The sequence below is a fragment of the Tinamus guttatus genome, unplaced genomic scaffold (assembly GCF_059628265.1).
Source record: "Tinamus guttatus ecotype Peru unplaced genomic scaffold, ASM5962826v1 Tinamus_guttatus_pri_ptg000226l, whole genome shotgun sequence".
Taxonomy (NCBI): Eukaryota; Metazoa; Chordata; class Aves; order Tinamiformes; family Tinamidae; genus Tinamus; species Tinamus guttatus.
Genome location: NW_028288760.1, coordinates 2,163,904 through 2,183,139, shown reverse-complemented (window position 1 = coordinate 2,183,139; position 19,236 = coordinate 2,163,904). Strand labels below are relative to the sequence as shown.

The 19,236-nt window shown below is 47.8% G+C and overlaps 1 protein-coding gene across 2 annotated transcripts in view; it reads left to right on the top strand.

The window, feature by feature from the left end:
- Positions 1–19,236, top strand: part of VAV2 (vav guanine nucleotide exchange factor 2) — an 88,509-nt gene that overhangs the window by 7,240 nt on the left and 62,033 nt on the right. For both annotated transcript variants that reach the window (XM_088525332.1, XM_088525331.1), the window contains exon 2: positions 13,716–13,832. In XM_088525332.1, coding sequence (XP_088381458.1) covers positions 13,716–13,832 — 117 coding nt within the window. The remainder of the gene's footprint in view (positions 1–13,715; positions 13,833–19,236) is intronic.

Genomic DNA, 19,236 nt, shown 5'->3' with positions numbered 1-19,236 from the left:
GCTCCTGAGCGCTGATCCAGGAGGAACAGGGCTCATGGTGAAGTCACGGGTGCAGCAAGAGGGGATTTTTTTTTTTTTTTCCATTTTTGGAAGGAATCACGTGTGTTATCCACTGGAAACTGCAGGCGGGATGGCACAGCCTTAGGACAGGGAGGATGCTCAGCCCTGGCAGCAAACTTGACATCTTTTGCACGCCCGCATGCAAACCGCGGGATGCGAAACGTGAGGGCTGTGCCGGGATTCACCGGGATGCGGCATTCCCAGGGAAGCATCCCGGTGGCACCTGTCCCCGCTCATCTCCCTGCGGCCCCAGTGACTCACTGGCCACCCCATCACGGGGCATCTCGGTTTACAAAACCAACCGGGGCTGCAGGGCCGCGTGCCTGTTCTGTGACACTGTTTTACACGAGATTAAGGATTTTTGCTGAGTAGTCTGAAAACTAAAAGAAAAAAGCAGGATCTTGCCAGCTATAAATCTGTCTCTGTTTTCACACAACAGCTAAGGTTGGGCTGGGCACCCGCTCGCATCGCACATCTGCAGCCCAACCTTAACCCTTGCAGGTCCATCAGCTCAGGAAGCTCTGGCTCTTCCCCTTCCCAGCCATAGGGATGTTAATGCTGATGGAGCATCCACCTTTACCTGGGACCTCCCAGACTTGATCATTGCCCTTTTTCCCCTGCTTTGCAAGGTGCTTTTTTCTGCATGATGAAATAGGTGTCTCACCCGGGCCATGGCTCAGGTGCTGCGATGCTTCAACCACAAGAAGGGATGTTGAAACCTTTTCCTTAGGGGTGGTGAAGGAGAGAGGTAACTTCCCTCTTTGACATCTCAGTTATCTGGAAAAGGATAATGAGGAAGCTTTAATGAAACTACAGTATCTGCATGATTACTTGTCGCAAGAAGCATTTCTAATTAGAGATTCAATTCCAGATTTTTGCCCCCTTCCTCCCCCCCCGGCCTTCCCCCTTAATTATATTTGCTAACGTGTTTAACAGCTTTCCCTTCAGAAAAGAACAATTTATTCAAAGGTCATAAACAGATTCTGGCATTAATTACTCCAGGAGCCGCACTGGGTTACGCTGGGGAAAGCAACTCCGTTGGGAATGCTAAACCTTTCTCAGCTGAGTTTATCCATGGTTGAAATGATGTTGTTTGTGCATCGCACGCAGCCAGATTGTCCCTCCCCTCCAAAAATAAGAGGTGGTTGCATCTGCACGTTGTGCCCAAGGTTTTAAAAGCTGTGGGAATTTACGGTTAGTTTCCATGAGTCCTGGAAGAAGCTTCTAAATGAACATCTCTTCCACCAACCGCTTGCTCCCCTTCATTTTACAGGTGGTATTTAGGAGTATTTCTATGGTTTGTCCTCGTTTCTGATACAGGTGGCTCCCTGCCGTGGGGATGGTGGTAAATGCGCCACTTCATACGGGCTCCTCGCGAGGTTAATGGTTTTGGTAACCTCCAGATTTTGGAGCGGCTGTAACATCTGTTCCGAGCGATAATAAAATGGAGCTGAGGGGGGAATTAGCATACAGCTGCTGGGACGGGGGAAAATGCTATAGAAAAAAATAAATTTATTGCTGGAAGATGAGGGCCTCCTGCATTTTTCATGTTGCCTGATGCTTTTGGCAACATGTGCAAAATCTGGGCCTTTGTGGAAGAGGACAATGCTGGAATATGGGATTCTGATGCAAATTTAAGGCTTGAGTGTCCTTTTGTTTTTTAATTTCAGCCCTCACCCGAAGCCAGAAGCACTTTGGGGTCTTTCTCAAGTCTTTGGGTGCAATGCAGGGATGAGCTTGGAAACTGCCCATTGCAGCTGTTCTGCCTTTTGGCCACCTCCAGGCTTGGTGTCTTCTCCCCGTTTTCCCAAGGAAAAACTGCTTTTTGCAAACCCTGTGCATGGGAGAGGGGCTGCTGCTCAAATCCGCTTCAAGTCTGCTCTGCAATTTGGGTTTCTTGAGATGGATGCCCAAATAGCAACAGGATGACTGATAAATCAGCAGTGCCAGACAGTGCTTCCCTTCCATAGAAACCTGTTATTCCCAGAGCAGAGCTGTTATTACCGTGATTTTTGGTGCTGCTGTGGCAGGAGCAGGCAGAGCTCCCTTATGACAGGGTGCACAAGGTAATAGCACAGGTGCATTTGCAAAAAGGGGTATTTAACTTGTCTTTATGCTAAAGGTAACTTAATACCTGCCTGATTTTTGTCTCTGTTGCAGTAGCAACCAGGCTTTGTCATGTGTTTGAGTGCTGCAGAATAGGTGTCAAACGTCTCCTCCCTCTGCCTGCCTGGTATTTGACTTGAAAAAGGAAAACTGTGAAAGTAAAATGAAGCAATAGATGCAGATAACCCTTCTGGGAAGGGGGTCTGGGGTATGCCACCAGCGCCTGCCCCTTGCTCTGCTCCACCTGGATCTTCCTTCAGCCTTCTCCTAACTGGAAATTTTGCTGTAATTCCATTTTTTAGTCTTCCAGTTGCTCTGGCTGCACGGCAGTCTGCTTTGGATTTTCCTGCCTGCCTGCCTGTTTGCAAATAAAAAGCTAGGGAAAACGTAAACAAAAAGCAGGAATGACTCCCTCTGCCATCTCCTTTCCCCAGGGCAGTTTCTGGGTTGGGCGACTTTGCTGTCACTTGTATGTCCACGAAAGACACAAAGTCCATGTTTGTCTTCTCTAACTATGGTTTATGTTTTCTCCACAATACCCAGCATCTTCCCACTGTTTTATCGCCATTTCAGGTATTTCTTGCAAGAAATGGTGCAGGTGGAAGACTCACTGCTGCAACCTGTTGAGTTTGCCCCAAAAGTGCATCCTTGTCCCTGGCCTTGTCCTGCCACGTGCATGTGGATTTGGGATGCCGTGGTGCATGGGGCAGAGCAACCCCACGGGGACATTGCTGCTCCCCTCCCACCACGTCCCTGTTGAAGAGGCCTTGGATGATTTGGCTTTTCTTGTGTTTTTTTCTCGCCGTAGGTGAAAGTCTGATCCATTTTCAAGAGGTTCAGAACAAGGCCCTTAAGAGTTGCTGGTGCCCTCTGCAAGCCATGAGCTTGCAGATGTTGCACTCTCCTCTGCTCCCCGAGTGGGAATGTTCTTCTTTTCCTTTTTTTTATTATTATTTTTAAGTCTCCATCTGCTTCTTGAATGCAAGCAGAAGCAACGGGTCATGATGACTTTACATAAAACGTTATTTATTCTCCCCTCCCTGAATGCGCTCAGCAGATGGGAAGCCTTTTCTCCATGCAACTCGAGGCAGTACCGTTCTGAATAACAGCTTCTCATATTGGAAGCTACACCTTAAAGAAGGATGGTTTATCTTCCTTGGTGTTTATAGCCCTGTAAAATACCGTGTAGCCTTTTTTATTTTATTTTTTTCTTCCTGTCTAGCCCTGATTGCAGTATGTAGAGGAGCAATTTATTCTTAACAGCTCAGCCTAACAAGCACTGCAGTAACTTTTGCAGGAGCCAGACCTGTCTTATTTTCTGTATGGCTTTTTAAAAGCACCGTGCTGCCTCATAAACAAATGTTCTTAATAACTCCTGCTCGGGGCTGTGCAGAATGGAGTATATGTTGCTCTGACAAATCTCTGTAGCTGTTTTTGCGCTCGAATTCTGTGCATAAGGAGAGGTTTTGGCTGAGAAGAGCCTGTGTGCAAATGCAGGGCTGGGCCAGGTTAGTGCACAGCCAAGTTGAAGGCAAACGATGACATATTCTGCATAAACACAGATCTTGGGCAGCGGTTCCTTAGTCCTATAATGCTTTTTTGTGCTGTGCAGTCTGGTGACTCCTCCATACGTTCTACACTGTGTATGTGTTGTTGGAGGCAGTTGCTAAGAGAAGGTTTATTTGAAGACAGGAGATCCCTGTTTCGTTGTGTTATATAGGCCTGTTCAAGCAGTGAAAGTTAATCCAAGTTGGGGGACACATGGAAACAGGGAAATAGGGCAGAGGTACCATCAAAATCAGGAATAAGAAGAGTCTTTATTTAACTGCATGTTGGCACAATATTACCCACATCAATAAAATCACTCTGATTTCTGGGTCAGCAAGCTCTTTTGGGGCTGCAGCCTTTTAGATACGTCGATCGTCTCCCATTAGGAGCTCTGAGTGTTGTCCTTTCGTATCCATGTAATTTTCGATGTGATCAAGTGGGAGTGGATGGCTTTGGGAGTGGGAGAGGTGGCTTTCCCGAGCGGAGGGAGCTGCGGATCGGATGTGGCTTGGATGCTGTTTCCAGCTTCCCTCCTATAACCCTCCTCATTCGTGTTCCATGCTGACAAGTCTCTTGGGCCTGATCTCCGTGCTCAGATTGTACCAAATTAATTAGACCAGCCCAGCCAAAGCAACACAACCTTCCCCAGCGCTTGCTGCTCTGCAAATGCAATTACACAGTTATGCAGGGTTTCTTTTGGACATTGCAAAGAGTGAGCTCTGCTTGGACAAGCTGTTCCTGCTAGTGTTACTGCTTGTGTCTGCTTGGTGCTCACTGTTCAATGCTATTTCCAAGTGGATTAGTTGCACCAGTGAAATACCTGCCTTTGACTAGCCCCAAGTCAATGCGGGGATGGAGAGGGATGAGAAAATGCAGCTTCAGAGAATAACTGGCTTTTTCACTGGCTTTTCTTGTCTCACCGCAGGGATGGGATATGTGTGGGGAAATTCTGGTGGGGTTTACATGCTTCAAGGAGCGTAAATCTGGAATAGCTGCAGGATTGCAAGAGTGTTAGTGTTGTGTCTGTCGTTATGCATGCACATTAAACTTGCTATTAAATCCTTTTGTGAGCAGCATTAAAAAAGTCCCGTGCTTCCTCAATTGCAGTAATCTTGCCTTATTAGACTTTAAGTCATTGATACTGGATATTAATCCCTGTTCGTCTAGTTCAGATAGGACTTGCCTCAAAAAAAATACTAAGCTTAAGCTGGAAACTATTTGGTCAGAGCATATGGGAAACTTTGGAGCAGAATGTCAGAATTTTCCCCTTTCCACCCAAAACTACTGTTAATATGGAGGGAGCATAAGTGCATTAGAAGGTGCTAGCTGAACAGCTTGCTTCGTCATTCCTCCTTCGAGCACCCAGAAGACTTCCAGCAACTCCTCTGCCAATCCTATCACGTTAATGTAACAGACTGGGCAGAGTAGGATGCGGATATTAGATTAGAGGGCTCTGCTGATCTTGTTATATTCCCAAAGTATTACTTTATATAAATATCCAGAGCCTTATTTCCCATAATCTGTGGGATCTGTTCTCGGCCGTGGTCCTTGCGAGCTGGGGGATCTAAGCTTTCTAAGCGGCTTTGCAAGCTAAGTAGCTGGTAGATTAATTTTCCGTAGCCTGTTTTCATGGTACAAAAGAGGGTTTTTTGTGTTGCAGCGGTGACTTCCCCCTCTGGAGCTGGGGATGGAGAGCCGAATGCTCCAGATAGGGTAAAACTGGCCCATCCGCAGGGAGAGATTTGAAATAAAGTAGGTTCTAGAGTCACAGACAGTGATGTATCCAGATCCAGAAAGGTCTGGAGCAGCTACCGTAGTTGTCAAAATTTGGTGCAAATACCTGCTTGAAATGTTGAGCAGTTGCCTTTATCCCACAGCATAAAGGAATCTATCCCACAGCATAAAGGAATCTTTAGTTCGTTTTGGCACTGAATCCCTTTGCGCTTTGGGAGAGTTTGCAGCACAGCCTGGGTGTTTTCTGATGTCTCATAAAGTTTTGCTTTGCAAAAATAACTGGAAGCGGAAAGAGATTTCTGTTTAACTTCAAGTGCAAATGTGGCTAAGGAGTAATTAATACCCCTTGGAAAGGCTGGAGCCTCCTGGAAATGGCCATTCCCTTGGAGGGCTCGTGCTCCAGTTTCAGTAATCCCTCCGGCGGAGCAGAGGCTCCGGCTTTGCTCCGGAGCAGCCGGCTCGCTGGGAAGCACCTTGCGGGTGCAGGGAGAGGCTTCCCCTGGGAACGCACTGGCATCTTCCCTGGACATCCTATCCATGCCTCCTGGGGTCTTGGGACTACATTATTTTGCTGTTTAAAATGCAGATTAGGGCAGGTTCCTTGGGAGCAGGTGGATTTAGGTACTTGGCTCCTGCTGACTTGAGTCTGACTAGGGTGCATAAATGCTTCAAGGTCGTGTGCTGTCTCCAGTGGTTTCCTTTTCTTAAAAAAAGAAGAAAAAAGGCACTTTAAGACTCTGATCAATAGGCAGAATTATCGTACCTGAAGGTAGATCAGAGCAGGCTGATTTCAAAGGCTTTTACATTAGAAAGGAGAAACGCATGTGGGGGGCACCGAGCAGGGCTCTGCAGCAATGCTGCCCGAGGAAGCGCAGCAGAAGAGCCGGTTTTCCAGGGATCCCATGCTCTCATTTCGGGATGATGCTCCACATGGTGTGAGGACCTTCACGGGCTGGTGCCACCAAGCACCAGACATAAAGCCGGGAACGAGGAGCGATGGCTTTTTGCCATCTGCTTCTCACCTGGCTTTCATTATGATCCTCGAGTGGTTTGGAGCAGTGCTTGATGTTCTGCAGAAATAAATTACGCCCCTCTCCTCTCTTTGGAAAGGAGAAAAATGCTCAATTTAAATGACTTAAGAAAAGGAAAAGGAGAATTCAGCCAACTGGAGCATGGCAGTAATGCTGAGGGCCTCCTCCCTCGCTGATGAAGCTCGTTCTGGTTCTCATCCCCTGCACACACGAGGGTGGTGGTTAAACCTGCAGCTTTCCGGTCTCGGTGATACCTACAGTTGCTCTTCAGTTCATAATTTCCTTGCAGCGCTGAAGGGGGAAGGAACCGATACCCTGAATGCAAATCGCTAAAGGCAGCGAGAGCACTTTATTTGGAAAGAAAAACTGTATGTCAAACTTCTGGGCTCTCGTGTGGGTTTTTCTTTCTTGATGGACAGAAATGGCTTTAGAGCTGTGGTGAAAAAGGGTTAGGATTTGGGGGCCTGGTCTGAATCTGCTGGAGATTTATGGTAGACTCTTCATAGGACCTGAGAAGCTTTGATGAATTCACTACCAAAAATGCTTGGGAAAGATAGGCAGAAAGCTATTTCCCTGACACAAGGAAACTCCCCCCTGCTTTATGTTTTCAGCCAAATCTAGTTAGTTCAGCATTTTTTGAACAGTCTGTCAAGCTCCCTAGCAGGAGGCTCATCCGTGTTTAAGTTATATTACAGGGTTTAAAAAAAAAATACAGCAAGGAAGATGATCTCACTGCCTGCTAAGTCTTCTGGCAGCAGGTCCCTTGCCCTGTTGAAACCTGGCTGTGGCATGTTTCTAAATATTCTCCATATTTAAAGAATATCATGGTTTCTTTGGGCTTCTTTGAAACTGTTTCCACAGTATTTATTTTCCATTCTTATGAAAAAAAAGGGGTTTGCTCCCAATTAGTGTCACTCCTCCTTCTCCTCTCGTTGTGTTTTGAAATAGGTGTTTTGTAGTAGTTTGTTGCTTTGGGCATGTCTCAAGTGCAGTTGCGGGACTGGTGCTGAGGAAGCTTGTTCCTGGGATGCAGAAGGAGGTGGTGTCCAAAGCCTTGCTGAAGTTAAGGTGCATCATATCCATTCCTCTGTCATGTCTTCTGTTTCCTTTGAGGAAAGCATTGGTTTAGATTAGTGCAGTCTGCTTTGCTCTATCTGTGTTGAATATTCCCAATTTACCCTCTTGCCCTTGCAGAACAGATCCCAAAGGGATGTGCTCCAGATGGAGCATGACTTGCTTTTTGACATGGGCTTAGTGTTGTAGGGTACCAGTTAGCTTAAGCAAAACTGTGGGCAAGTGCATGGGGCAGTTGCCAAGTGCCCGAAGCTGTGGGTACCTTTTCCAATCTCATTCTGGCAACAACAGATTTTATATAATCCCAGCAGCTCCACCTGGGAATGTTTGATGTGTGTCAGTGGGAGAGAAAGTTCTTGTTGGGGCTGTCCTGCCTCTTGTCTTCCAGCGTTATGGAAATTGGTGTTTACAGGGAGTGTGTGTGGAGCCCCAATCCGCCTTGGCCATCTCGCAGATGCGGGGCTGGTGTGTGGCTGTGTGCGGGGCTGGGTAGACTTGGTCTCCAGATCCAAAATGTTAGAGCTAAAGCAGTTAGACTTAAAAAAAAAAAAAAAAAAAAAAAAAAAAAGACCTCAATGGAATGAAATATGAAAGGTTTTGTAGTAACCTGCATTAACTACAGTGATTGTCTTGCGTTGCATGTGTTGAAGTTCTTCTCAGTTATGTTATCACCCTGCGAGCCCAGTGTTACTTCCTACTCCTGTTCTTGCTGCTGTTTCAGCTTCCTTATCTGCAGAGGACATGTGAGTCTAGCAGATTCTGCAAGCATTGCTTTAAGCTGAGATCTGTGGGTAATATTTATGGAGGAAAAAGTGCATGTGCTCCTGATGCCTGAATAACGATGCATGCAACAGTATCCATGCAAGCTCTTGCCAGAGAAATCTTTTGGATGGTGAAAGATGCCGTGCTATTAATTTGGCAGAATTTTTGAAATAAGACTTCTTAGGTTGTTAAAGTGCCTTATGTTTGTGTGCCCTGATGGACTACCTTGCCTCTGTCTGGTGGTGACAGCCTGGTGTGAGCAGCAAAAAGATGCTCTGAGAGCTGAGACTTTCTCTAGCAGTGGTCAGGCATCTGAAAATGGCAACAGGTGGATCTTTGGAAACTGATGTATTAAATACATCTCTTCAACAAGCGTGCCTGGTTATTATTTAATAATTTGGTCTGTTCTGCAGTTTTGGTAAGTGACAGCTAGCTATTGTAAGCAGCAAAGTCTGCTCCCACCTCCTGTTGCACATCTGCCCCTGGTGCCAGAGTTTACTGTGGAGCATTTGTAGGCCAGCTTGGTTTTAAATAGAAAAAAGGTGAATTCTGCAAATGACTTGAGCTAGTCCAGACTTGCAGGCTGCTGCCCAGGGCTTCATCTTGCAAGTCTGGCCTGAATTCTTGATGTGACAAGGTTTGATTTCCCGGCTTGGCCGCTATTTGCTTGTCGTAGAGCAAGAGCATAACCGTTCTCATCACTGGCCTGACAGAGGTTCTTCATGGTCCAGTTCCCTGTGCCAGCTTGAAGAGCAGGAAAACAATGAGCCCTTGGAAAGTCTGGTTTAAGCGTATCATTACAGTGTAACCCTATATGCGCTTACGTAAGTCTTCATTTTCTTGAACAGCAGCTGAGTTCTGTGTTATAATTTGATTGCCACGGTTCAGGTCAAGCCCTGTCTTAATATTTTGGGCTGGCCAAAATGTTTTGAATTTTCCTCGCTGAAAGCTCAGTGTGTGAGGAAGGGATCTGATTTCTTGATCAGCTATAATCGTAATTCCTGTTTTACTTATTCTGTCCCTGTTTTACCTACTGTCATGTCTTATGCATAATGCAGCGCAGGGAAGCAGGGAATGTTTTTGCTGCTTTCTTAAAGACATCCTAAAAGCTGAATCTCTTGAAGTGTAGTCAACTGTGTGATACGATGTAGGGAGTTTCTTTAGGGTCTTCTAAACCCTCAGTGGCCAGGTTTGGGGCTTGCAAACTCCAAATGTGCGGTTGGGGTTTGGATCGCTGTTGAGCTTGTTGGAGCTGCCGAATTTTGGGTGGTTGTTGGGCAAAATGTCTGGGTTGTTCCCTGCTTCTTGATATGAGCAGAGAATTCCAACCTGGAAGTGTCTTGGATAAAATGCTCCAAGGCAAAACAAGCGAAGCCCTTCTGTTACCTTAATGATTCCTGTTTTTTCAGTTGAGTCTAATGCTCGGGGTCTCACAAAGGAGGGAAGTATTGTCATCAGCTGAGGCCTGATGCTTTTCTTTGGGAAGTTGCAGCTTCCTTCCTCTCATTTAAAGCCCCCGCGCTTCATTTGATGCTCCTCCAAAGCCGGCCCCCACGGCCGCTCGTGGTGGGATCCCGCGGGAGGGATGTCCCGTGTCCCTGTGGGAGGGATGTCCCGTGTCCCCGCGGAGCCGGGCGCTTTCCTGGCACCCTTGGAGCCCCAGCAGAGCCGCTTCCATGCGTAGGGTCCGGACAGGCACTCGCTGGCCACGAGCCCAGTGCGAGCTTCCCCGCCACGGGGCAGCGATCGTGGATGGGATTTGCTGACCCTGTTGTGCTGGCGCTGATGAACCTTTCCTGCCGGGATGCTTGGGACAGCAGGGCCTGGTGCCTTCCCAGCTGCACACTGCTGTGTTGGATTCTGCTGCTTGATTACCTCTTTTTTTTATTTTTTATTTTTTATTCTTCCGTGTAAGTGTATGCAACGGAGGAAATGAGCCTGCAGTCCCAGACTGCCGCAATCCTCAGGGGAAGTTCAGGGGTCAGCAAAACTTTCATATGATAAAATGGGACGAGGTCCCGGCAGCTTCCGCAGCTCTGGGCTCTGCCTCTCCATTGCTCCCTGGCCGGGTGACAGCAGCACGGAGAGGGACCGTCCCTCTTCCTTGGAAGCGGAGAAAACATATATATGCATGTCACGCTTTCTGCAATTGCTTCTGGATGTCACCATATATTACTTCTGTATCTCGTTGAGTAATTTATTTATTTGACCCCGTGCCGCGTCTCTCGCTTTTTCCATGTCCTTTCAACATCTGCCACCTCGGAGGAGCTGCCGTGAGTTACTGAAGCAAGGAGAGGGCTCGTGTTTGGCCTGAGATCTGGGAGTGCTGGTTAATGTTTTGCCAACTCCAGTTTGAGCGTCTCTGAAAGTCATTCCCCTTTCTCCATGGTTGAGCTGGTGGCTTCAGTGCATTTAATAGGTTATTCCCAGGTTTTTTTTGGTAATATTTTTCCCACTGGAGGTCTGGCTGGATGCTCCTCACTGCAGCAATCTTGCTTGCTGTAGCCCAGACTTAACTCTCCGAGGTGCATCCCCATCCCAAGCTATCGAAGTTTGCCAAAATAAAGGATTAACACCATTTCTCGGGTATTATTCTGGGGCTAATCATTGGGAGTGGATGAAGGGGATGCTGTAGCGCGGCTGCCGCTCACCAGTGTTCTGAGCTCAGAAATCAGTCTTTATAAGTGGCGTTTGCCCAGACTGGGAGTGTTCTGCCATGGAAATGCCTTTTAAAAGAGGGGGAAACAATAAGCTGTGAAGGCTGCGATTAAACAGACGCTGCCAGCTCCCCATCGGGGCCGCGCTTTCTGCCTGCTGCTTTTGAGCAGTGCCAGCAGCAAGATAAGAGGAAACCTTGCATCACGGCCGGGAAGTGCTAAAGAAAGTTGCTTTCGTCATCCGGCCGTGGGTTATCCAGGGCGGCGAAGCGGCGCATTCCCGGCGTGCTGCAGGGCCCATGCAAAGCCCGCGGCTTTGGATGCGGTTCAGCACCGTGGCTCCGTGCCCGGTCCCTCCTCCGGACTTCCTTCCCGACGGGTTAACTTAACCCACATCCCTGCCCTTCCTAAGGACCAGCTTTTACGTGGTCCTGTGCTGCTGGTCACCCACGGGATGCAGGGATGGGGACAGCATCATGCGGATGCTCTCGTGGCTGTGGGTTGAGCCACGGTTTGGCTCTGGATGGACGTGGACAATGTAAGTGACCCCATTGATTTGGGGCTTGGATGGGCCCTGTGGAGATCATTCTTTTTTTTTTTTTCTCCCTTTATTTCTCCTGTGCATCATTTACTGTCTCAAAGTTGTGATCGACTGCTGACTAAAACGGCCTCAGAATAAATCTAGCTAATTTTAACACAGTCCTTGAGTAATGCTCCAAAGCCAACAAGTTATCATTACTAAAGCAGCCGCAAAACACCCCCGAGCAACAGCCCTAGACACCCTCCTGCAGGCAGGAGGTTCAGGAGGTCCTGGGTGAGCAAAGGCAGCGGGATGCAGCCGATGCTCCGTGGAGGATTAGCCGGGATGAGGTTAGATCCATTCAACCTGAAACGGTGGAATGGCTCTTGCTCGCTCACAAAGATGCTGTTGGGATGCAGCAGTTCCCTTGCTCGGATGTGCGATCTCTCTCGGAGATGTGTGAGCCTCCCCCACGTGCAATGATGGCTATAACCCGTGCCATTAACTTTTAAAGCTGGAGGCTTAGAAGGATTTAAAGGAAATGGGCGGTAGAAGCTGGAGATCAATGAGGCTGCGGTGCAACATGAAATACCCCCTTGCTGCGAGTCGCTGCTCCGCACAGGCTGTGAATTCCTGCCGGGCCCCAGAAGACGGAGTTATGAAATAACCCGTATCGGCAAGAGAGGTTGTAAAGCAATTCCAAAAAAACTTCCCCGTCTAGACAGCTTGTATTTACTGCAGTGTTTATGTGAGATAGAGGAATGCCCTAGAAAAACAGAATTGTTTTCAGTTTCTGCCTCTGGCTCTGGCTTGTCTGATGAGAAGACTCGGATGTGATGCTCATGTCCTGTGCTATAAGCACCGTGCTGGGGACGGGTGCTTCCCCCGGGCACAGGGCAGAAGGGTAAAAGGTTATTCCTGCCTTTTCTGGGGGAACCAGCCTGCTTTAACCTACTCGTCTCCTCTTGTCCTTAGCCACAGACCTGAAGTATAATCCTGAATGCAGTAAAACTGACAGGCATCGTCATGGTCGTGTCTGTGGAGATGAGATGCGCCCCATCTTTTAATAAAATAAATAAAAAGCAGTTTCGTCTTGCTTTGAACTTTGGTGTTGCAAGCAGTGGTTTGGTGAGATGCTGCTTTGATGGTGACTCGGTGAGCGCAGATAGCGCCGCAGGATGAAATCACACTAACCAAATTGGTGCAAAGGCCACCAAAAGTGTCTCGGGTCTGTGTCCCGTGGCTGTGATTCACCCTGCAGGGTGCTCAGTTACGGAGCAAAAGCGCTAGAGGTAAAATATTTGCAAAGAGCTTGCTGAAAAGGAGCAGCTGCTTGAAACCACTGCAGAAAGTTGGAGATATGGTGTGGATTTTCAGCGTTCAGAGTAAAGGAGGGGTGGAATTAATTGGGCTGCTCAGTGTACGCGCTCGGCCAGTGCTAATGAGAGATGTGGGTGGTGCAGCCAGAGGGTGCCCCGTTTTATTCTCCGCATCTCCAGCCGGGAGTCCCTGTCGGAGCGAGACCGTCTGGAATCTCCGGCTTCAAAATCCCTATCATGGATGAACAAACAGCCAATTATTGCTATTGTCAGAGCCGGGCTTTTCTCGAAAAAGAAACATAAGGTTGTTCTGTGCCTGAGCTCCCTGAATACCATGAGGTGGTCCCAAGAGAGGCGGCTGCAATTAGCAGCAAAGCTCTGCACAAGCCATTCCCAAAGTCCCGTTTTTATGGTTTTTTGGGCTCTTTTGTTTGGCACGTGTGCGCGGGGGCACATGTGCCTACGTATGGACCTGTGGTTGAATGTGCGTTAAGGCCGTGCCCTGCTCCCGCAGGGAAGCGCAGGGTGGCATCAGTGGAATCAGAAATGCAATTTTTGTTCTTTTTTCCCTTAATGGAGCATCAGGTGTAATTTATAGCCCACTGAAGTGCAATGTCCCATGTCACGTTTTCTGGCTGTTCTGCAGCGTTACCTTAGGCTTGAACTGTGAAATTTGGTTTTTAAAAGGGCATCTGCTCCTGGTGCACAGCTGAGAACACAGAAGTCCGAACAGGGCACTGGGCGCCTGACATTTTTGGTAACAACAAATAAACCACCGCATCATTTCTCAGTGCAAGTTTCCATGTTTCCGTTAATTTGTTTCACGTGTGAATTTAGCATAGCTCCAATGAAAGTTGCGCCTGCCTTACTCATTTTTCCTTCCTCCTCTTTTGTTTCCCTGCAGTTCCTCTGCTTGAAGAACATTCGCACATTCCTAAAAGTCTGTCACGACAAATTTGGGTTAAGAAACAGCGATCTCTTTGATCCCTTTGACCTCTTTGACGTTCGGGATTTTGGCAAGGTAAGAGCGGCTGCAGAGCTCCGGGGTAGCAGAGGGTTTTGGCATTGCTGACACTGGATGTTTTTTGGCCTCATGCTGCTGCTTTGGATTAAAAATACGAAGCCTGGGTGGCTTTCTGAATAAACTCTGCACCCCAAACCCATGTGCTGCTAAACTGGTGGTATTGGGTATTGGGCTGTGCCTTTAGGTAATGAGGGGAGATTCAGGCTTAAAACTTGGTGTTTTGGTTGCAAAGCCACTGGGATCAGTTGCTGCAAAGGAGCAGTTGTCCCGGAGCAGCACGGTGCTGGCTGCATTAAAGACACATGTAGTATGGGCAGCTATGGGTCTCTTTAATGTTCTTGTCCCCCCAGATCAAGGGATGGAAAGGGAGGTCTCTAAAACATATGAGAAAATTGGTTTGGGGAGGAGAGCATGGGATTCGAGCAAGGGGCTTGGCTTTTTCTCATGTTTTGCCCCAAAATTCACTGCTGGGCAGCAGGTTTGGGATGCCAGAAGCATCGTCCCTGCCCTCGGCCGCTCAGCATGGGACTGGGCACTGCAACCTGGGTTGCACCTTTTCCTTGTATTAAAGATAGTCCCATAAAAAAGGCTGGTTTTATAGCTGGGCCAGTGAGTTTCCGTGTGGGCTCAGTAAACCCCCCAACAGGGCTAATTTAGAGGACAGCCCTGCGTGGCTTTGACAAGAGGCTGTCAGTCCCATGTCCTTCTTTTTGGCATTGGTGGCATCAGGAACACACCATTACTCCGATGGATACAGGGCTTGGAAAGCTATTGCACGGGGGCTGCCGCTATTCTTCACATTAAAAGATTTATTAAAGCTCTGTATTGCTCTACCTCTCTTGAGCTACCAGGCATAGGCTGCTTGAAGGCATTTTTTCTGTTTTTCTGATGAGAAGATTTCCACTGCTGATGAGGTTATTTTGTTTGATATTTATTGCCTAATTTATTTCTGGACCATTATCTGGAATGTGCAATTGCAGGGGCTTGTTTTATGAGTTTTTTGATTTATGAAGCACAAGGCGGCTCGAGTTGTTTTGAGAATACGAATGCACAGAGAAGGAACCATTTGGGTTGGGGAAGGAACCTTTGCTAATTAAAACACTGCTTTACGGTCGCATTGTCTCTTGCTTTTTAGTGCCTCAAATTGCCTAATAAGACCATTAATAGAGCTGGCATTAAACCGCTCCTGGAACATGTCAGCTGGAAACAGTCTGGCTTCCTTTCTGTCCCAGCTAGGGAATAACTCTTCCCTATTTCTGTTTACTTCCTGGAGGTCATCCGTGACCTCACAGGCCTTTGCCTTGTGACTTGGAAAAGGGAGAATTTGCCATGCCCTCTTAATCAACAATTTAGCTTTTTAGGAGACTTGGGAGGAGAAAATGGTCACAAACTATGGATTTTACTGCCTGCATCAAACTTATTCTCGGGTGCTTTGTCTTCCTCAAATACCTTTGCAAGATTTGAGGCAGGTTCTCTGCAAAGATCTTTTTGTTTTTTCCTTTATGTAGTGTTCTTTTTTATTTTTTATTTTTTTTGGGGGGGGGGTGGGAAATAAGCTGTTCAGGTCTGTCCCACCCTCAAATCCCTCTGGAAGCCTTTCCAAACACCCCTATTGTCTTTTCCACCTTCCATTCCAACATTATCTGCGGATCTGCGCCCAGCAGTGGCAAAGCAAACAAACAGGGACAAATCTGCTGTTGACCGAAGCGAGTTTCTGTTTTGACTCACAATCCTACAAATCCTGTGAGAGCAGAAAGGAGCCTTTAATTTACGTTCCCGCTGGCCAAACGCAGCCTTCGCACACACAAAAATTCTCCGTGTAGCCATTCATTACTTGGATCAATAGCACTTTTTGGTTACCAGCCACTTATGCCATGTAAGAGGCTTTTACGAACGGTGCAATAGTAATAGTTGACCATTTAATTACAGAGGAGGCTTAGTGCAGGGCTGTTGGGTGTTTCCTCCTCGCATGCTATTTAAGTAGTTATTCCTCTCCTGCAAGCAGAAGGCCAGTTAGGCAGCGTTGCTAAGAGCATTTGGGTTTGCTGCAATGCAATTAGCAAGTAAAGCTGCAGAGGTCGGAGCTGCTTATGTGCTGCTGACCCCCATCCAAAGGGATTTTTCCGTTTGAGATCCGCAGGCTTTCCCAGGGTTTCTTAGCAAGAGGAAGCTACTGCTTTTTTCTTTTTTTGCAGATCTTTTTGGCAAAATTCAGCATCCAGAGGTGTGGAGTTCATCCCTGTCTTTGCTGCTCGCTTGCGTTTCAGGCTTGGGGTAGTAACTGCTACTTGGCTTCCAGCAGGCTGATGGGATGGGACGGAATCGTGTGGGCTTCTCCGGCTGAAATCCCTGCGGAGCTGGGAAGCTTCGCGTCCGCCTCCGCGGCCGGTTGGGTAATGGGCAAGAGCAGGCGCTTGCCAAAGAGATGCATCATGTTTCTTGTCATTTTTCATGCAGCGTTTTCCAATTACCCGAGGGAATGAAAAGGCAACCTTAAACCATTCACAGCCTATATGCACTAAGAATAAAAAGTGTGTATATATTATATATGTAAAAATAGAAATAACTTCTGCAGAAACACTATTGTGTGCAGGGCTCTGAGGGCAAAAACTATTCTTAGTGCAGCCTTGTCTGTGATTTGGGTGAGTACTGGGGTGTTCTGCAGGGGTGCTTTGCACCCAGCCCTTGCTAGGGTAGCTTGTCCCTGATGTGCTTAAGTTTAATAGCAGTGATACAAGACGTAGCTTTTATTGAACTTGCTAATTTGTTGGCACCGACTACAGCGGGATAAGATGTACATAAATATGGATTAAGCTCTTTATCACTCTATTAGTCAGCATGGTGGTAGCAATGTTCATTAGAGTTACTCATTTTCAATCACTTGCAGCGATATACGATTTTCGTTTTCAGAAATATAGTTCAAATATTCCTAAGCCTGTGGAGCGTGCTGTTTATGAGCCTCCTCCTCCTTATTCTCCTGGTGTGTGTTTAATTGTCCCGATGTGCCAAGTTTCTGGACGATTTCATCCAAGCTCTCTACAAGGTGGGGGTCTTCAGCACCCTGCCCCTCTCTGAAAAACACACACCCCATTGCCAAAGAGGTAGAAAAAAGGCAAATTTTCTGCTCATTTTCCAAAGTGGATATGAGGTGGATAGCCGTCTTGGTGTTACTTAGGAATATGGAGATGTCTCCACCAAGGATCAGTGGCCTTGGCGCTGTTTCCCCTTTGGATTTTCCTCCCTCGGGTGCCCCTGTAACATCATGCATGGCAGTATTTTACAACGTGCCTTTAAAACTGGATGCCTGCTTTTATCCTAGCTTAAGGGGGATGGGATTTCATATATGAAATAGCACAGTTTTCAGTTATCTGTATTATCTGGCTGCCTTTTGGTGCCATTGCAAGCGAAGTCAACTCAACACCTTCCCTCCTGCAACCAACCTGCAGGGTCTGCAGCTTTTTCCATCTGTGATATAATTTACATATATGTATGTATATATGTGTATACACACACACGCACACATTATATATGCATATTTGTTTCTCTGCTGACTTTTTGCATCCCCGAAGGAATCGGTGTTTTTCTTGCTGATGGTGAATCCCCACAGTGATAGGGAGAGAAGGAGGAGGAGGAGGAAGAGCAGAGCTTTGCAGGGCTGGCGGTGCCCGCGCACGGCGTCCTGTTTATTTACAAATCCCCGGAGGAAGGAGCCGGCAGAACAGATGCCCCCTTGTCCCGCGTCTCGGCTTTCCGACGAGCGCTGCGTGGGAGCTCGCTGGGCATCCAGAAGGAGCTCGTATCAGAGATGGAAGCGCTTGAGTGTGTCGTGGGTGGAGCGGGAAGTGTTCTCCAAAAGAAGGGTGTGGGGGGTTTATTTATTTATTTTTAATTCCCAAGGGAGCAGTAGAGTAACCGGCCTGCAGAGATGTGTGTGTGCGCACGCTTGCATGCAAGAAAGCAGGAACTCGCTTAACCCCTTCCCTGCCCGCTGCAGGGAGGCTTCGTGTGACTCTTGCGGTGACTCTGCCCCTCAAAGGCTCATTGGGAGGGCAGGACAGGCAACTGCAGGACCTGGCATGTGTTTTGGGGCAGAATGTGGAACGCTGGCACGGGAAAGACCGTTCCTGTCCTTGCAAGTGGACATCGCCACTGGCATCGCCAACCTGCCGCAGCAGGACGGGTCTTGTCCCCGTTGAGAAGGTGGGTGCACGTTCCCTGCACCCTGGTTAGAGTGAGCAAAGCGGGTCCAGTTTCCAGAGTGGAGAGCAAATGCACCGTGAGGTTTTTCCGTGCATGGACATGGGATGTTGGGCTCCCACCAGCTATGGGCTCGGATGGAAACGAAGCATCCGGAGCCCCCGGCTTGCAGCAAGAGCCAAGGCTCGTTTCCCCAGCATGGCAGGAGCTTTAGCTCTGCCGGGCAACTTCTCCCTGCTTTCCCCTTCCTCCCTGCCCTACTTACAGACCGGGGCTGTTTATAGATGTGCCGTTTTCAGTGAAACTGAAAGAGCCAGAAATGTTCGTTCTGGGAAGCTTTTCTTTTCTCTTGGCTGCCTTCCCCAGTATTTTTCCAAGGGGTCACATTAAGGGATTTTATGTTTCAGATCAAACAAGCACAGGCAGGATCTTCCTTAGCTTCCATGGGCTCCTCGGGAGAACCAGGCCCTGGAGCCTTCAACAGCAGGCAGTGATTTGAGGAACCCACGATATTGATCAGGACATATGTAAACATATATTCTTAATGCATATGAAATGGATTTTCCTTTACCACCTTGATTTTTCCTGAACTCTCCTTGCAGTAACATTAGACAAGTTCAGGGGAGGGGGGAAAAAAAAGGACTTTTTTTCTGTCTAGAAAAGTCCTGTGATTGGTAAAACATTCACCAGGCTGCCCCCTCCAAAAAGGGCAGGGGGAAGCCAGGCTCTGTTCCATGGCCTGACAGGTTTTGCCTGCTGTTGGAAAAAATGCCTGGTTTTCCTTGGAACCCCTTCCTCAGATATTTGAGCATTCGATGATGCAGTGAAGATTGTCACCATAGAAAGTTGTCAGCAGGTCTGGAGATATTGTAGAGCTCAGTTAGTGCAACTGATATCACTTGACCAAACTTCTGGATATGCCCTTGGGAAAGGAAGGGGGAGTATCCCAGGTAATGCTGCTCCAAGGGATCTTTGGGATTTGTTGTTCTGCAGTGAGCCAGGCTTCTTACATTTCTTGGTGAATCTTTTCCACACATTTCACAGCCTGTTTGGGCTGTAACATCTGGTGATGAGACTGTCCCAAGGCCAAATGGCCTGAATTTACACAGAAGCAATTAGCATTTCTTGAAACGGATTAACACGCAGCAACGGCCCGAAAGTGAAACCAGCAGCTTGGAAGTGCTGACACTGCCCCCGCAGATCC